The sequence below is a fragment of the Melozone crissalis genome, unplaced genomic scaffold (genome assembly GCF_028551555.1).
Source record: "Melozone crissalis strain CALT ecotype California unplaced genomic scaffold, PUWL_Pcris_2 ptg000027l_1, whole genome shotgun sequence".
NCBI classification, from domain to species: domain Eukaryota; kingdom Metazoa; phylum Chordata; class Aves; order Passeriformes; family Passerellidae; genus Melozone; species Melozone crissalis.
The window spans coordinates 65,416,000-65,435,930 of record NW_026535805.1 but is presented as its reverse complement, the minus strand read 5'-3'; the positions used below and the strand labels follow the sequence as shown (position 1 = coordinate 65,435,930).

At 35.9% G+C, this 19,931-nt stretch overlaps 1 protein-coding gene across 1 annotated transcript in view; it reads left to right on the top strand.

The window, feature by feature from the left end:
* SNTG2 (syntrophin gamma 2) overlaps nt 1-19,931 on the top strand; it is a 126,508-nt gene that overhangs the window by 21,254 nt on the left and 85,323 nt on the right. The window contains exons 4-5 of the mRNA XM_054279336.1: nt 3,328-3,371; nt 3,481-3,522. Of these exons, the coding sequence (XP_054135311.1) occupies nt 3,328-3,371; nt 3,481-3,522 (86 nt within the window). The remainder of the gene's footprint in view (nt 1-3,327; nt 3,372-3,480; nt 3,523-19,931) is intronic.

Here is a 19,931-nt window from a genome sequence, read left to right as displayed (position 1 = left end):
TGAGGTGGCTGGGGATATTGCAGTATTCATCATCCTTGTGGAATGGGCAATGGGTCTTTGCTGATCTGGCAGCCAACAGTCCTGGGGGAAAGGTTCAGCCTCCACTCGTCCATAGAAGACAAGGGAATTGTCTTCTATGCTGCCAAGTTACTATCCTCCATTTACCCATTTTTCTTCCTTGAGGTTTTATACCTATTCATATCACTGCTTTTCCTTTTTAAGCCTTGAGCTGTTAAATAGTGTTATTTCAAGAATTTAAGCTGTGTCTAGAATTTAGTCTTTCCTTTTTTGCATGAATACTAGTCTGTGTATTTTCTTACAACTTTTGTTACAAGCAGCAGTTTTCTCAGAAGACTTAGACAATACTGCACAACTGTGCTGTTGTGTCATTATGCAGTGCATCACAAATAGATGAACATCCAGGAAAATGGTAATACCTACCTACATGCCCACAAATCTTCATCATGCACTCTTCCATCAGGATCTTAGATTTCACACAAACATTTTCTGGTTCAGTATGATTTGCTTTCTTACCCTACATTTTTCTGTTGCCACCTCTTACAGAAATTTATTTCCAAATTAATTTCTTACATTTCCACATTTCTTTATTTACTGTGTTTTTTCCTATATTGCTGTTTCCAGCGGATCTTCCCAAAAGCAACAGCTTTGACTGCCCAGCAGAGCCAACAGCACAGGGCCTCAGGAAAGCAGCACTGCTGCTGCCCACATGTGCTGTCCTTATCACATCTGTGGCCCACAGATCAGCTGACTGGTACTTGTTGGAGAGCAAACAAACACATCTGCCTTGCTGGAGGGCTTGGAGCCTGAATCCGACTGTGACCCTGCACAGACAGAGTAATATCTGAGGATTGGCTTGTTAGGGTTTTCCTCCTCAAGGAGGCTGAGGACACACTGTCCCTGTGTTTCACCTTGTTTGGTTGCTGTCCAGATTCTACACTGATTCCAGTTTCAGGGACTGTTGCAGTACTTGTAAGCAAGTCTGCTTCTGCCTGCTGGGGCTTCTTGCAGCTGTTACTGGTAGCAGGAGTGCATCACAGTGTGGCACTGGTGTGCCCTAGGATAGGCTGCTTAGAGGTCCACGAAACAGAAAGTTTTTTTGTACTAATTTTCCTTGGTCAGTTTCTCTTCACTTGAGAGCACTTAGACTGGAGGACCAGTCTGATCTCGTTTAAAATCCCTGAAATTTACAGTATGGATATAAGGAGCCTTATCATCAACTGCTTTGATTCATGACCTCTTTCTGTTCTGCCTCTTCACACATGACTTTCGTGTCCTGGTTTTCAGCTGGGATAGGATTAATTTTCTTCTTAGTATCTGGTACCGTGCTATGTTTTTGATTGAGTATGGGGTTGATGTTGATAACACACTGATATTTTAGTTCTATCTAAGTAGTGCTTTCCCTAAATCAAAGACTTTTCCCTGTCCCATGTTCTGCCTGCAAACAAGTGCACAGGAAGTTGGGAGCAAGCCAGGAGAGGCGACCCAAACTGGCCAAAAATATATTCCATGGCAAAGAAATATTCCATCCCATAGAACATCATCCTTGGCATATAAACTGTGGGGAATTGTCTGGGAGCTGCCAGTTGCTGCTTAGGAATGGGCTAAGCATCAGTCAGCAGGGGATGAGGAATTGTATTGTGTATCCCTCATTTCTCTTAGGTTTTATTGCACACTGTCTCCTTTCCATTACTATTATTATATTATACTTCAAAAATTAAACTGTTCTCATCTCAACCCACGAGTTCTTATGGTTTTTTTTCAAGTCTTGTCCCCATCCCTGGGGGTAGCATGGGGTAGAAGAATGGGGTTGGAAAGGAGGGTTGTGCAAATGGATGCATGATAAATAGTTGCCAGCTAAGATTAAACCATGGCAGCTTGCTGATACAAAGAATGCTTAAAATTTCTCCACTCACTTCTGAGTCTATCAGACACTGTGGACAAGGCATGCATTCTTTGAATTCATCCTTTTCTTCTTTGCCTCAACTGGAATTTCAAACTCACCCTCTTCCTTCTATCTCCAATTCAAAGATGCTTCCACTTTTTTAAAAAAGTCCAATGGCCCTAACATAAGCCCTGAATTAAAAATTGTTCACATTTTTCACTATTGGTGTATGTATTACTAACATCTCAAATAGAAGTTTAGTATTGAGATGCCCACACTAATGTTCATCACCTCGACCAATGTATGTACCCAGAACAGATTACTTCTGATTGCTTTGTGACAGTTTTGAACTGCTTTAATTCCCTTAAATTTCTGTACATAGATGTCTTTTCTATGCAAGCTAATAAAAATTATATGCATGACTTTAAATAAAATGTAGGATGAGAAGTGGGGTAATGACCTCCAATGCAACTTGTAATATGATTTTTAAAATAAATAGAGAAATATTTCCTAAGTATTTATTAATGAACTGTAATTTTTATCTGCCAAAAGAGTGATGAACAATTTATTTTTTTAAAGTGCTATTTTGTAAAAAAGGCACATTTGCAGTAGCAACAGCTAAATTGCAGAAATCAAGACTATTCTATTCAGTCCTTTCTTTTTTACTTCTATTTTCTTTTCTCATAGTACTCTCTTTGTTAACATTGATGGCATTCTTCTAGGCCTCAAGGTGTGACCTTAAAGGTCATGTATAAGACTAATAGGCTTTCTTTAATACTATCAGTCTTTTAAGGATAAGAGCCTTAATTTTAATTAATTTATGCATTTCATGAGATAAACATGCTCAAATTCCAACAAAAAAAAAAGTTAAAATTTAGAAAGTTAGTGAATAGACCTCAAAATAATGTCATTGTTTGTATCTATGGAGAGTTGATTGAAATTTCAACATGACATTATCCCCATTAATTCTGTAAGGCAGGAAATATGCAAATTGTAGATCAAAATAATGTTATTCTTTAGGACAAAACTAACTCAAACTTCAAGTTAGAATTGTATTAAATTCTAGTCACAACCTCTTTAATTACAGCAGTCCCTGTTTCCCTTTTGTGGAAGAATAATGAAAAGTGTGAATCACATTTTCCACATAATTTATTGAAATCCTTCATTAGTGAGAATTGACATTTGTATTCCATACTAAACAAGTTCTTTATGCTTGGAAAGTAGCTCTCTTAATGTGTTTAAAATTGCTAGGAGTCTATTACTATTTTGGATGAATACTGATTGCTGTGCCATTGGTATTTTCATGACCAAATCAGTTTCAAATGAGGATTATGAAGAGTGTATTAAAACAATTGCTGGAAGAGAATATGGCATTTTTTCAGTACTACTATCAATTAAAATTTACTCCTTCTATAATCCCACAGCTGAACAGACAGGAATGTTATTTATAGGAGATGCAATAATACAGGTGAGTAAACATTTGCTTTTTTCCACAGACATTTGTTTCTTACTTGCTTTTATTTCAGTAACTAACTTCGCATTACAAATCATTTTCTCCCTATTGTATCTGTTTTTAGGTTAATGGTATAAATGTAGAAAGTGCTACCCATGAAGAAGTGGTAAGTAATTCCATTTTGATTTTTTATTGGTGTACAAAATATCTTATGTCCAAACTGTTCTGTCTCTGATCTTGTTTCAAATGAATTTACTCTTTTTTACTATAAAGACAGTGCTATTTATCAGGTTTATAATTTATTTGATTATTAAAACTTTTCCAGTTATGTAATTCCATTTTGAAATCAAATTTGCCGTAATGCTTGGTCTAACCTGAAACAAAATAATTTATTGAATAGTGGTCAGGTTTTACAGATTTGCTTCATTTATCAGACTGACCATATGAGGACAAAGCCAGTTCACATTCACTTGATGTGCAGTGCTTTTCTGGTCTGCAGTGCAAGGCCTTATAGATAAAAATTGTTACCCCTGTTGCCTGTTTATTAGCAGTATCTCAGAATAGCATCTGTAGCAACCATAAATGACATGGGCTTTGGCAGTCTTATCAGCAGGGCAGAAATTACATGGGCAAAGGAACTAAACTTGCTTTTATTACTTGAAGGTGATCTCTCTAGGTCAAGATAAAGTGCAGCTGCATGATCTTGCATTCCTTTTCTTGGTGTTGATTAATACCATCAAGCTGACTCTCTTACAGACAGTCTCAGTAATAGTTAGATCTATTGTGTATTGGTGAACTGCCCTCCTGCTGCGTGTGTTATTATTGCACAGAAAAAAAATATTAAACTTCCAGAAAGCTACTCCTCAGAAAATGGTAAGCTACTACCATTAAGAATTGTTTGTAAAAACAAAGAAGTGGTCCAGAACTGTCAGTGTAACAACAGAGATGAGGAATGAGAGAGAAATGCATAGTGCTGCTCCTTTCCCTGTACATGGGAATTCAGTAGAAGCATTAAGCATTATTGCTACTACCACAGCCTGTTACTATGATGAGAATAGGGTTAGAAGAATGTGTCAGGCAGTAGAGATAAGAAATGTTTCTATCAGATGAGGTGGGCTGTTGACAAAGCTCCTCAGAGAATGTAAGATTTATTATTTCTTCTTTTATCAGAATTATGTCTTTGCATTTTTATGAAATAATGGTTGAGATAAAGTTCTCTTTATTTGAACATTGTGGGTTTGCAGTTTGAAGGAAATGCTTTAAGGAAGAAGGTATATAACATATTAAGCTTGTTACAATATATTAAGCTATTAATATAGTAATGTAGTGATTATGGGTAGTTGTCCAAAAAACAGGAGGCTAAGGATGAAGAACTCATTTCTTTTAGAAAATCAGGCCTACATCTTCTCTCTCTGTAAAGGATGCCCTAAATGTCACTCAGGTTAAATGAGAGGTGCTCCAGCCCTTCTATTCAAAACACATTCATTAGTGAGGCTTGAGTATTCTTAATCCACTCTGGGTTCAAGTTTACCCAACCTTGTTTACATAATACAGTGGAAGCCTGTCAAAAGTTATGAGTCATTCTTTTGGCTTGCTCTATATGCATCTGGCATTAAGGGGCAGAAGCAAATATGTTTCTTACTTTTTTGGTGTTGAACCATTTCTTCTGTTTTTTTCTGTTTGTCTTGTTGTGGTTTATTTTATTTTTTAAATTGTAACTCTAACAAATGCTTTCAAAAATTTTCTTTCAGTTTTTTATTTTGTTTGTTTCACAATGGCATTCCTTGCTTTTCAGACTTTTTCTCTGTTTTTTTTTTTTTTTTTTTACTTTCTGCCTGGGAGAGAAGGCTACAAAATCTGAGAACTTTAGGAAAGGAGGCCAGTGTGTTCTGCCTGCTACCTACCATCTTCCCTCCTGAGATGTGTATGGAGTTAGCCAGTCCTGATTGTACCAAATGGGGAGTTTTGTTTCTTGAGCCTTGAACTTCAGCAGTGTTAAAAGATGATTACTTCTGGGCAAGCCAAACAATTAGCTACTCAGTCAGCAACAACTGAACAACAAACTGGCTTTCCTTTTTTCGCTTCTGATACTGGAATTTGTTTTTCTCCACAATTATTCAAGCTGCTACTATCACACATTAGTTCTGGCTAAGGGTATGGATAGCATAAATAATTCAGAATCAGTGCCAAGAAAAATTCTGCTTTTGTAGTAGGTAATACAATAGTGTGGAAAATTGAAAATAATTTCTTTTCCTTGAAACTTTATTTTTAGAAATAGTCTACTGGTGTGGAGAATGCAGAAAATGTTGATTCAGAGATTAATATAGTTTCTGTATTGTGTATCAGAGAGGCAATTTAATTTTCTTTCCCTGGTGGCTAATCAGGTTGTCAATGTGCATAACATGAAAGGAGCAGTCAGATCTCCTGAGTGGAGAGAAAGAGGGAAGCAAAGACAAACGAGTATTTTGGTTGAAGTTCACAAAGGTGTACCACTTGGTGTTCTTTGGCTGGGACTTCAATTTTCAAGATATAAATACAATAAACAGTGAAAGGAAATGAAACATGAGGTTGCAGTTTTCTCATTCAACAGAATTTTTTAGATTCATAGAGTCAGAAAGTGGCTTATTTGGAAGGCATCTTGAAGATCATCTACTTCCAACACCCCTGCCATGGGCAGGAACACCTTCCATTACACCAGGTTGCTCAAAGTCCCATCCAGCCTGGCCTTGAACACTTCAGGGATGGGACATCTTCAGTTTCTCTGGAAACCTGCTCCAGTGCCTCACCATCTCCACAGTAAAGAATTTCTTCCTAATTTCTACTCCAAACCTCCTCTTCTTGAGTTTAAATCTGTTCTCCCTTGAACTATCACTACATTCTCTTCAACTCTCTAGTAGCCCCTTTAGGGTCTGGAAGGTCGCCCCTGAGTTTTCTCTTCTCCAGGCTGAACAACCCCAACTCCCAAAGCCTGTCATCATAGAAGAGGTGCTCCAGCCCTTTGAGCATCTTCTTGGCGCACCTGATAATCACAGAGCAAAGCAGACCTCTTGGCATTTTCTGCTGTGAGTCTGAGTACATTTCTCTCCCTGTTCTTAGTGAAAGAGAAAAATAAGATTCAGAAAGATTTTTGTGAGTCCCCGAGGTAGGCACTGCCCTCTGCTGAAATGCACTAGAAGTACTTGCTTGTTTCCACCATAAGCAAAATGTAGGAAATGTGATGAAAAACCATCTCTGTTGCCTTTCAAAGGGCAATTGGACAGGGTTCTACATAATCTCTCTTGAAGACTGTTTTATATGAATCTATGATTAGTTCAAATGTAATTTTGTATGAAATCAATCCTATTTCGAGGATTAATAAACTGATTATTTCCATTAACTAGAAAATGCAGGAGAGGATGTTTAGTTATACAAAAATGGAAAATTAGGTGTTGCATGTTGTTTTTTTCTTACTATATCTTATCTTCATGTATTTCATAGTTTTAATATGTTTGACACAGTTTTAGTATTCCACACAAATGTTAATCTCTTTGGAATTTTGCCCAGTGATCCAGGAAAGTACTTGGAAACATTTTTTTCTTTTTATTTATGCATATTCTCACCAAAGGACATTGCTAAATAAACAATATCCATTAAAACAGAGAATCTAGCCATTAAAACAGAGAATCTATTCAGTAGGAATAATTTCAGATTTTCAGAATTTGAACACATTTTAGTCAATAGTAATTTCTTTTGTAAATATTTAGTACTTCAGATGTCTACTGTAATGCTATTTAATGTGTCATTGGCATGTCTGCCTGGCAGTGATGAACATGTTCTTAGGCTGATTAATTGAGATACAGGGATTGAACCTGAAAATTGTTTATCTTCATTGAGATACTGAGATTTTATTTTCATTTGTGAATTAGCTATTTTGGAATTGAAATTCTCTGCATGTTCTTCTGGAATTCAGTTCCAAATGGTGGAGCACAGATTATGAATTTTATCCATATAATGTAAGAAAAAAAGAGATCAAGTAGAAAAACAGAGGAGAATACATAACTAGAATAGGCACTTAATGGTTAACTACTCAAAAAATACATCAAAACTAATAAAATAATAAAAAACATAGAGTTAGAGTGATGGATTATTAAAATTATTATGAAATAATTATATATATATATTATAATTATATAGAAGTAATTATGAACTAGCTTTTCAGATAGATTCTTGAGAAGTAGCAAAAATAATTTTTTATTTACAAATTTTACTGTGTAATAATGTCTTATTAATATGACTATATTAATAAGTAGATTTTATTGATTTATTGCAATAATTAATCTTCAAACAAATTAAGATATGTATTTACAATGTGAAAATTGCAGTTTTATGCTCTGTTGATTAAACCACATGTTAATATTGGAATATGTAATTCATTAATATTTGAGGCAACAGCTTTATGACATTTAGAGAAATAAAAAATAAATTTTTTATTTGATATACACAGAAGGTTTAAAAACTTAAGATTACTGCTAGAAATAGTCAGCAAAACAGATCAAAGTTCAAGGAAATTTTTTAGCTAGATTGCCCAGGTAGTTGCTACACTAACGTATATAGATGCCCTTACTGACTTACATATATTTCTGATCCTAGACTGCCTATTAGCTTCAAATTACTCCTTGAACTTCTGAAGTTTTTCCTGTGGGCTGCTTTTTGGTTTGAATATGATTTTTCACCCAACAGAAAAGATGTTAGTAAGTAAAAAATGAAGAGTGTAATTTAAGTACAACAAGTATAAAATGGATATTAAATGAAGGAAAAAGGACTATTTTTCTGTGTAGACAAAGTGTGTATGTTTCATTTCTTGAAAGTCTATCTTAATGGTAATATTGAAACTTCACAGTACTTTTAGCAATGCTCTGCATGATTTACTTGAATAGTTCATCCTTTGTCCTGCAATTTTTTTGTTTTCTCAGCATGAAAGAAATACTCTATTAATATTAGAAGGGTAATTCAAACCAGATCCAGAAGAACCAGAAACTGAGTTTTTTTCACCTCATGTGAAGATTGTGTGATTCCTCTGTATGTCATGAAACCGTTTGATTTCTTTCTTCAACTTCATGGCTCTCACATTTTCTCAGTAATTTCCAGGGTTTGCTTTTAGATTGCGTAGATTGCTTTTGGTTTTTCAGATGGTTTAGATTATAGTAAACTATTTCTGTTTAGAGTTTAAGCCAAAACCTTTAGCATCTTATACTTTTCTCACTCTAGCTAATTTCCAACTACATTGTCATTAGGTATTCAAAAAGACATTAAGAGGATTCCAAATATCAATTTTTCTATGACTAGTTTCTGTGAAAGAAACTTTCTCTTGTTTTTGATTACACATATTATCTTCTCAATATGGTGCTTTTATCATTTTCTTTAAATAGATAATTTGGGGTGTTGAGTAAGCATATCTTGAGTGGCTTAAGGTTTTGATGTGCTCCAGACTATGAGAGCGTCTCCAGTTACCTAAAGATGTGTGAACAGAAACATCATGGGTAAAATCCATCACCCAGAACTATTATTAACAGGGAGCTTGCTGAAATGATCTCACACAGACCCCTTGCTTTCTTTATTATTAGGAGACTTATATTTGGTATCAGCCAGTGTGAGCATATAGAATTGGAACTGTTTGTAGGTTACTTTCCAGCACAATGCAGTTTTGACACACAGCTGTTCAAGAAACTGCATTTCTATAGATTGTTTTTCATTGAGAAGCTCTTTACACATGAAAAATTCATGAAGTTTATGTTTAGTTAATGCATTGTTATATATTTATAGGACTACAGACACACCAAAGAAAGGTTATCAATCTTTTGAAGATTTTACTTTCTTAACTTTATCTTAGTAGTAGTTCTCATTGTTCATTTGTCATTGCCTCAGTCAGTTCTAAAAGAATGCTTTAGTCATCTATAATGTGGACAGCAAATACCTGGTAATACTGAATATATTTCTGCAGGACAGCTGCATACATCAGACCTGAGGCAGGAACTGGGAGAAATGAACCAACTTTTATTGAGCAGCATTTAGTAATGAGTTTAGTGTAGTGACTTTCATTAAGTACTGTGTACTTCAGAAAATTTGCTGTTGCTATGTAGGTGGGCAGAAATAAACATCAGTATCAAAAAGGCTAATATGTGATATTTGCAGGATGTAGTTTTCTTTCAGTTACCCCATAGAATTTTCCTGAGCTACTTTCATGGAGATTTAGTCACAGCAGAACAGAAGTTATCATGACAGTGAGACAAATAATTTTAAAAAGTTTTTCACCTTGTTTGGATGAAACTTATCTAAATTTAATTTCCTTTCTCCAGGTGCTAATTTCCCACAAGTATTCTGTATCCCAGCACCGCATAAAGATAAAGCTACATCAAATGATCAAATTATAATATAATTTTACAACTTTGTGGAATGTACAATTCATCCTCATTGTTTCCAGATGCTCTGAGAAGTGTGATTATTTCCTCACTGAATGCATCTGGCAACGTTTCTCTCTAAGAAACAAGTTATAGGATACTTTTGGTCTCCAATGTCTTTCACATGCAAAAGATAAAACTCACATGCTTTAAATCATGATTTTGCCATTTAAATTTGCATCCATTTGCCCCCTTACTGTGCTTTTGTAGGAGATAGCAAAATTTCAGAGAAAGATTTTTTTTTAATTGGAGTAACATAAGTACCTGCATAAAATGTACGCCTAAATATATTATGCAGCTTTTGTAATGTAATTGTGGAAATCAACTTGATTTCAAGCTCTAAATATGTTAAGAAAGTATTTACATTAAGTAGTTCATATTTCAGCTCTGCTATTTTACCTCCATCATTGCACAGGAACTTCATTTCCTACGTTAGAGTAGCAGCAAGTACTCTGGCATTATGAGCATTCCCAATGTGCATATTCTTTGAGCACAAAAGCAGAATTACTATAATTAAAACTGATGGAAGAATTGAGGTACCTCACACAAAGGAGCTTTAGGAAGAATTGAGATCTTTGTTAAGCTATGGATGCAAAATGTAGCACTTAGGTAAAGCACAACAGTGTGGACAGCTACAATTTTAAGTAATTTCTAAGGGTACAAGGAGTTAAGATATTTAAAAATTTTTTTGAAAGGTGTTTCTTTTAACCCTTTTAAATTCCTACTTGTTTCTTTAATAAGTGTTGAAAGACGTACAAAGAATTTATGAGAAATTATACCATCCACTTTATTCATAAGTAGAGGGGCACTTTCTTCCATCTCCTCCTCCACCTCCCACCTGTACAAAACTGAGTACCATAGAGGTAGGTTAAATACGTGAACAGAAAAGGGACTTGGAATAAGAACAAAAGGGTGTAAGCTATCTGTGGGTAAATCAGTGGGGAGGGTGGGGGGGATGGGGGGAATTGTCTTTGAAAGGGCTGGTAGGAAAAGGAAAAGCTACTTCGTAGCTTCATGAACAATATTGTATTATGTCCCTTGTTATCGTTGATAATTAGGATGAAGACTCCTGCTTCCTTTGATCCTTATTCCTGTGCCCAAAGTAGTCTATCTCTTCCTTTTAGTCACTCTGCTCAGTTTCCACTCTGGCTAAACTAACTTAAGCAGTATCACCTCCATCTCATTTTTCTCTTACACCTTCTTTTTCCTATCTATACAGTGTTTTCTGCTTTTCATTAATTTGCTGCCTTATATTAGGTGACCTTCGGTATTTCATCAAGGTATAGAGAATTTTGAAGTGCTCTAGCTCAATGTTATCAACATAACATAGCTGCAGGCTAATAAAGAGTTAGTGTGCGCCCTGGTCATTCCGAAAATATTAATTAAATAAATGTTTGTGAAAGATTAGACTTAGGCTGTTTACATAAGTGAAACTCAGTTATTTTGTGTCTTTAAAGTTTTTTTTTTTTTAATGGAAAGGGAAATATAAGTTATATAGAGGCCTTACAACCACATAAAATTAACCCATTAATAAAATTGGTGTATTTCTGATCACAAGAAGGATTTACTCCTTTGAGATCACAGTATATATTGTACATAAGTACTGTTTCTCTTCAAATAGTTATTGATTTAATAGGATTGGGATCTAAATAAGTGAATAGATCTTATAGGTATCACTGATATTTCAGACTCATTTGTTTAGCTGCTGACTTGCGGATGAATAATAACACCTATGCTTGTTCCTTATTATAGAGAGCAGACAAAACAGTCATAGAGCAGAAGTGTATTCATACACTTCAAATGGCAAATATTCTACCACAGTGCATCAAAAGTATTAAAGGATTGGATTAGAAAATCAGAAGGGTTTTTTGGTGGTTTTTTTTTTTTTTTTTTTTTCCTGTCTGATATGATATTAGGCATCAAAAAGTCTAATACAAAAATGTCTGGAAGAAAAAGTATAGCCCTGTATTTAAACAGTTATGGCTCTGACTGTAATCAGCTCTCTGGGGGAAGAGAGACCAATTCAGGAGATTGCAACATGACAGTGGGATTTGAATGCCATTCCCCTTATCAAATAGCATGTTATTTTCCCAGTGAAGGAAATTTTTAGTATTGAATAAAATAATATACTTTATGGCAGTCTATTCTCAAGCTGAATGCAGTAGCAAAAGTACAGGGAATCAATAACAGGCCTATAATCGTTCTCAGGACTACAGTCCTGAGACAGTATAAAGAAGTTTCAGGTATGGGGCTTTTCCTAAAAAAGATTTCTCCCTGATTTGTGCTGAATATTGCAGATGATCTGCATGTTTATGGTGATAGTAGCACTTTCATGTCTGTGGAACTGGGGAAACAAAAGCATTAAGGACTAGCATAGAGGGGTACTACTACTATGAAATAGTGCTGAACTTTATCCATAGGTATTCCTCTTATTCTTTTATGTTCACCTACATGCTGTAAGGTGGCAGTGGACACACGACTGACACCGAAAATGGTGGCAAGCACCAGCCCTTTATTATTCCCCCATACCATTTTTTATACCTCTTTTCTCACATGCATAGCACCGGCATGCTCTTTTATCTTTTGTGATGGGTCAATACACATCAGCTTTCCACACTTTAATGCTGTTCATCTCTCTTATACAGCTGCACCCCATTAGGGATGAGGCTCTGCCATAGCCCCATTTCTATTCTCCCACAATCTATTCTCTAACAGTAGGGAGTTTAGTAAAGGAGAAATGTTTTTGTGTTCTAGGTACCTCTGTTCTTTAACTCTGAAAGGATGAACATATGAGTGATTATAAATAAATTCTGTGGCTGATTCAAACTGCAGGGCACTCTGTTAGACTGATCACTCCATGGGTCTTCTGGCTTGTACTTCATCAGTTAATGTGTAGGAAACAAAAGCACTTCTTGGTGCCTCCTATCTTTAATCCTGTATTAACTCTATAGTAGGCCAGAAGACCTAGATCAAAGGGATCATTGTGGAAAAGTTTGTTGTGAGAAAAGGAAGAAATGTCCAAATTGTTAGCAATTTCTAAATCAGAGAATGCAGCATATGACCTGCTGGGTTTGACAAGTTCAAAACTTTCTGGTTTTGTTTTTACATTTGATAGCACAAGACAGCCTTTATTCAGTATTGCCAATCCTTCTGCTGAAGTTACCTTTATCATCGTTTTATACCATTGCCATTAAACGATGGTAGGGTTTTTTGGTGGATACCTGTCTCCTCAGAAACTTCAAGTCAGATTAAATCTGTTTCTGAGAGCTGTGGAGGTGTTACAGATACAAGCAAACAACAAAGAAAATTGGAAAGTAATGACTACATGAAAACCTGCATTTAGTCCTTTTAGCTCAATCTGTGTGCCTTTGAGTTTGTATAAACTTAACCACTTAACTATCATCTAGAAAAATTTCTATATATACTTCAAGATTATGAACCTGCAGGGTGAGGTGGCTCCAATTTCCTTGCTTGAAAAGGACTGCAGAAATGGGTTTTTGTGACAGAAATGTTTGCAATTCTCTGGGTACTGATTCCACTTTACCATATGCATTTGCAATCACATGTAGTCAGATATGTGTGTCTCTGTGTTGTGAGTTTTTGATACCTGAGACAATTCTTTCTTTTTACAAGTAAAACAAAACAGCAGATAAGCAGTAAAACATACTGCTTGTTCTTTAATTTTGAGTTCTATGGTTTTGAACCCTTTTTGTTTATAGCACACTGATTGCAGTTGGGACTGACCTCCATTTCCAGAGAGAAGTCCCCATAATGCTCTGATATTCTTGGTATTTTTTGAAAATTTTACTTTCTTAGGAATGGCTCTTAATGTTTCAGGTAATAGTTATCCTTAAGCAAATTCATTTAAACTTTTATTGCTTCAGGGAACAGCCAAGTTGACTCACAATTTATTTTCCAATGCACAGCATGTAAGAGCACCTTTGATCTTCCAGACAGTTTTGTTAGCATTGTTTACACAATGCTAATTACACACTAGAATGTGTAATTAAATAGAAAAATATATGTACAGAATAATGAAAAAAAATTGAAATTATTTATTTTTTGTTCATAATGCCTGTTATTTATATTGTACAGAAGCAGAATTATTTGTTTAAATTGTTCCTGAAGCCATCTGTAAAAATATATTTTACTATATTTATCGGCAGAAATTAGAGAAAAGTTAGAAATGAGTAAACTAAGAAGTTTAGGTAATGAAATTACTTAATTTAGAATTAAGAAATGAGTAAACTAAGAAGTTGCAGTTTAATTTAAATCTGTGAAAATTTACAAAGGCTACATTGACTGCCATTTTTCCTAGCATGTTTGTATAAATTGTTCAGACACAAAGGCTTGCTTTGTATTAGCCAGCTAAGCATTTAGAAAGAGATTATTGCTCATTGAATAGTGCAATGCTAAGGAAAAGAAGAATCAAAAATATTTATTTGAAACCATTCCATATCTGACCATTGGAAAAGAGACAAGTATCAAGAAATCATTGTCTCTTGAACTAACTTAATTCTGCTTTGTGGTCTTCCAATATGAATTGCAGTCCAATTTTAATTTTAAAAACCATTTTTAAAGCCATTTTGTGTCTACTATAATTTTAAAATCTACCTGTACTGCAACGTGTCTGTTTGTCACACATCTCCCTTGCCTACTCATAGACAGATAAGCAGAATATCAGATTTTTTAGCCCTGTTTGTATGCTTTGAGCTGAAATTGCCAAGTTTCCTAAAGTGCCTCAAAATATACTTTTGCTTAGGAGGCATTTTAAGTGTTAAACATCATCATTCTGTCTGAAAAGTGAAGAATTTTTTAAAACTTTCAGTTGTCTATATGTCATTGGGGTTTTTTTGTTTTGTTTTGTTTTTTTACTATGTTATGTTATGGTCTAATTCTTCATATATTTTACCACATCTCAGTTTTTTATCTGCTCTGTTGCAGGCTTGTAAATAACATTCCACCCAGATACTTTTCAAGTCCAAAACTTGCATTTTGTGTGAATTTCAAGTGTTTTGTTTGGGAAATGCCTGTACCTCAAGCTCAGGCATTCATCAGGTGGTACACATCCTTCTACTTCAGAATTTTTGCTTCAGACTTTTAGTCCCATTTATGTACCTAAATATTCTTCAAGGCATGCAAGATAAGATTAATTTTATCCAACTTCCTATGTTTAAAGTGTAAGGTAATCATCCAGATTTTTTATATTTAGAGATACATATCTGTGAACGAGGATTTCTTTGTATCCTAAGATCTTTACTGATTTCTAAAAAATATATTAGCAAATACTTTAGAGTTGAATCTCTTAAATGGCCACAGTGAAATGATTTGACTTCTGCACTCAGAACAGATATTGGCTAAGGGGCCGTATGGGTGAAATAATTCATCAAAAACATTCTCATTTTCAATTTTAAGTGCTGTTTTTAATAAAACAGAACCTGTTTCAAACAGCCAAAACCTTTTCTAAATATCTGAGCAGTGTGAATATTAATGTTCAGATATGTTTGAAGTTTTAGATCAAATCACAGTAAACACAAAGAACCAGAATTTAAAAAGAATGCCAGCAGCTTTGCATTGTGCCATTGGCTTGTCTGCATAGAAGTATATAGAATTTCCCTTAACTGGGTGTTGACAGTAAAAATGAGATGACAAAGGTAATTAGGTTTTTCTAAAATATGAGTAATATTTTTCTCTACAGACTCTCTGCTGTAGTTAGTTGAGATATAGAATCTCCTGTTTATATTTGTAACATTTTCTCTGTTCTGTTCCTGAGAAATGCATGTGAGAAAAAGAAGCATAATAAACCCTGAGCTGATGAATGTTCTTAGAAATAAGCAAAGCCTGCAAACTGGAGCCAGGATGAAAAGCAAGCTTTTCAGCTGAAGCCCTTTTTTCCTTGATACACATGAACACGAGTAAGTGCATGAACACAGACACACAGAGTCAGCTGCACTACATGCATTTAATCAACCTTTAGAAAACAACAAAACCCACTCACTTCTGCAATTCTCTTTTAATAATTTTACTACAACAGTGTAGCAGTGAATGTTACTCCAAAGATACTGGATTTGTCTTTTTTGGACCTAGTGGACTTTTGCAAAAGCTTCAGCATCACAGAGCAGTGCATTATTTAGTGACCTTCTGACTGATAAGACCTTCTTGTGATCACTGAAATTGATTTAGTTCTGTTAGTATGTGTGTGGTTCAACACTCTGGCCTCTTCAGGCACTACCCAAAGAATACTAAGCAACTTGAGAGAGTATGATATGGTGTGAATATCTTTCTTTTAAGAGACTAGTGATGCTTGGAAATTTTAAACTAAATCATTAATATTGGAGTTATTTTCTTTTCAAAGTATAATTTGAAATAAAAGTGAAATCTCATACTCTGCGACAGTTTCTAGTCTACTGTTTTGTTTTGTTCCAACAATTTTTGGATTTATTTTTGTAAAATTTGACTGATGCCTTCCAAAAGTATATTAGGCAATCTGTCTGTCATGCTGTCTCCTCTCATCTCTTGATAAATATAAATGTTTGTGTGAAAACATTCCTTGCTTAATTAGGAGGAAACATAGTTGTTCTTCTTTGTTTGCAAAAGGTTTATTTCAATTAAGAAATTAAAATTCTTTCCTATTGTTCCAAAGGTAAATTTAAACTACTTCACTTCTTTAGCTTATTTTAAAAGGCAATCATGAATAAAAAGTGAATTCTCAGTATTAATTTTATTTGGTTTATATTTCTTCCCATTAGATATATCAGGACTACAGTTAAAATTTGTTTGGTTTGAAATTTTCTATTTAATTATGCAAAAAAATGTTGTTTCTGTACTGATCATAAACTAAAGTTGGCATTTTTAATAGATTTACCATGCAGTTAAAAGTAAAATGGTATTACAAGAACAGCAGCACTTGGTAACAGGATCTTGTATTTTTTTGCCAACTGTGACTTCTCCCTGCCCTGATACTTTCTGACATTTTTAATTTGGAAGGGAATATCCTTGTAAGAGTGGAGGGTTGTCCTATCTTTGAAACAGTAGAGTGAGACTAGCAAAGCTACCAATCATCTTCTGTGTTTATTGAGTAATAAATAATGTCTAAACTAGGAAATAGGAAATTTTCTGTAGGAAATAAGGGGCAGAGGATTTCAAGAGACATAGTTTTCTTGCACCTTAGAATTTAGGACAAACTGGTTTGCTTTGTGAAATAAACAGGGCCAGGAGACTTCTTCTCCTTTTTCAATGCCTTTATTAAAAGTGATCAACTCAGGATTGGGTGGCTCAACGGGTCTGCAGTCTCCGTCGTCTCTCCCAAAGCGACTCAGAGAAGGAGGATATGCGCAGCTCTGTCCGCAAGGGGCAGAGCTGGGGATCAAGTCCTCGTGGGAGCCTTTAGGGTCTGCTGATCCCGTCAGATGGTACCTTTGCCGGCTCAGTCAACCTCGTCTCACCGCCGGGGTCGTCTCTCTTGGTCAGGGCGAGGCTCTGAAGGTGTTTTGCATCTCTGCAGGTTCAGCATTCAGCTCTTCACGTCTAGACATCACTCCAGTCTCTCAACTCTTAGGTGGCTCGTTGTTTTGGGGTTTTCTCCGTACACCGGGGGACCCATGCTGCATTGTGGTCTTGGAGTCACTTTGCATAGCCCCCCCCACCTTCTCAGGTCTCTTCTACTGTTCGGGAAGGTTCCCACCCTTCTGGGAAAGGTACAACTTAGCCTCGGGCGAGGCTCTGCTGATACAAAAGGAGCGATTAGCCACAACGACTCGTGATTACAATAACAAAACACGAAGAACTTCAGCAGCTACCCGTGGTCTGGCTGCTTTTTGTAACTTTTTCTCACAAAAAAAATATTACCCGAATTTTGTTCATAACAGTCCCCCCTCTTTTTCTTTGATCGAGCTTAAATTCTAAGCTCGCATCAACTCACAAATTTTTTTTTGTTTTGAATCTACTATAAATCTCTTGTGCACTTTGGTAATCCTGGTTACTTAACCTTGTTACTTTCCTTGGTTTCTTCAGGTTGGTCTGCACGGCAAGCACTATTCTACTAAAACAGATAAATAAGTATAGTAAAAGAAGCAATCCTCCAAGTACACACACAGTGAGAAAAACTACCTTTTCCCATACATCCTTTTTGAAAATCTCCAGGTTCTCCCACCCACTGGGATCAAGTGTAGGAGTTTGTTCTTCATTATTTACACATGCTAATCTTTTTATTTCGTTTGAAATGTTCCTAATAATTGAATTCTTTATTTTTAATACTGCCTGGAGCCTGATGACTTTGTTTAACATAGATATTGGGGTCCGAATTTGGCTTTTACAATTTTGGATTTTCTCAATTTCTATTTCACTTTCTCGGTTCTGTTTATTTCCTCCCAAATCATTATATATGGGAACTCTCAAACTTGATCCAGTTTCTTTGGGTAATAACAAAATTGGTTTTATCACTCTAGCAATGCAGTTGCCAGACGAGATCAAACCTAGGGATTTAGAGCTCCCTTGAAATATGTTCCAAAAGGGGTTAATCTCCTTTCCAGTACACTTATATAAATACTTGTAACAAACAATTTTTCTTACCATTTTCACTATTTCTTTTCTTTTTACTAGATTTGCTGAGCTTGTTTCAGCAGCATCACATTCAAAGCACAACCAGGCTTCCCCTATAGGGCACTCTCCTAGGAGTGGCTGCCTAGAAGTGGCAGTATTGTATGCTCTCCAATACACTCTCTTATTTTTCTGATAAAGGACCAATTGGGAGAGGTTAACACAATCAGGGTTAGAACTGATATGGACTCTCGACAAGGAGCTCACTTCTTCCTCATAGAGGGGTCGGTAGCACTCACAGCATGGCTCAGCTGGGCTTCTCAGAGCACCACCAGCTATCAGAGCCATCAGTACTACCCTTCCCAAGAGTCCGGTATGGGTCATCTTGCACAGCCTGCCCACCCGGCCTTGCCTCTTGGGGAATTTTACTGAGGAAAAGCTTCCAAGCTCTTTAGAGTCCCTTCTACCCGCTTCTCTGGTTAAACCTCTCTTGGTCTGTTCCCTACCAATTTTGGTTTCCCCTCCCAGGGGAGTCCTCTGTAGAGGATTAACCTGGAGTCTTTAGAAATAAATTGGGGAACTTAACCAGAATTACTTATTTACAGTCTTAAACTTTCTACCCACATAGTTTACACAAAACAGTTTTGAAACATTTTAAGCAATATTAGAACTCTGATACCAATTTTTCCCACACAGTTCAGTCTTTTTGACTCTTCCTTCTGAGAGTCAACTTTAAATCCTTTGGTCCTTTTACCACAGTATACTCAGGTGATTTAACTTGTGAAGCAGATGAATCCTTATCCAGTGCCCGGGGGTGAGTGGTGTGGACTCTGGCCCAATGCCAGAGGAAAAAAAAACCCTGATGTTGAATCCTGGTCCAATGCCAGGAGGAGAATGGGGTGCAGTCCAGTCCAATGCCAGAATGCCAGAGGAAAAAAAACTGATGCTGAATCCTGGTCCAATGCCAGGGGTGAGAGTGATGTGAGTCCAGCCTTTTTCCTTTTGGTCTGCACAGTCGAATTAGTAATGAAGAATACCTGAAACATGCTTTCAAACACAAGCATTAATGGTCTGCTATTTAATGATTTTATCAAAACTCAGTTTCTCTGTTTAATGTTATTGGTTCTCTCATCAACTTCTACATACTCTGTATTTTGCAAGGAGTTGTATTTCTCAGCTAACTTAACTCCCAAAGTATTTTTATTCTCTTATATCTCTGTATTTAATTCACTGGTTTTCTGTTGTATTTTTCAAGATCTTATTTATCTCTTGCTTCTGTTTATTACTTTCACTTACAGCTTAAATATTTCTTTCAACCCCTTACACTTAAATTTTTGGGGTTTTTTTTTTTCTTACACCATTCTTCTATACAATACACTTCCCTCTAAGGAGATGTGGTAAAACTTATAATGCACAATCTACATTACTTCTATTCTAATTTGTCTATATTCATTCTCACACATTCCTTCACACCCTCAAGACACAAACTGGATCATTATTGCTAGAAAATCACGGGTCCCTGCAGCCCCCCCCTCACCTTGGCGTTGGCCCACAGGTCTCAGTATCCCTGGGCCTCTTGGAAGGGCCCTTACCCTGGTTG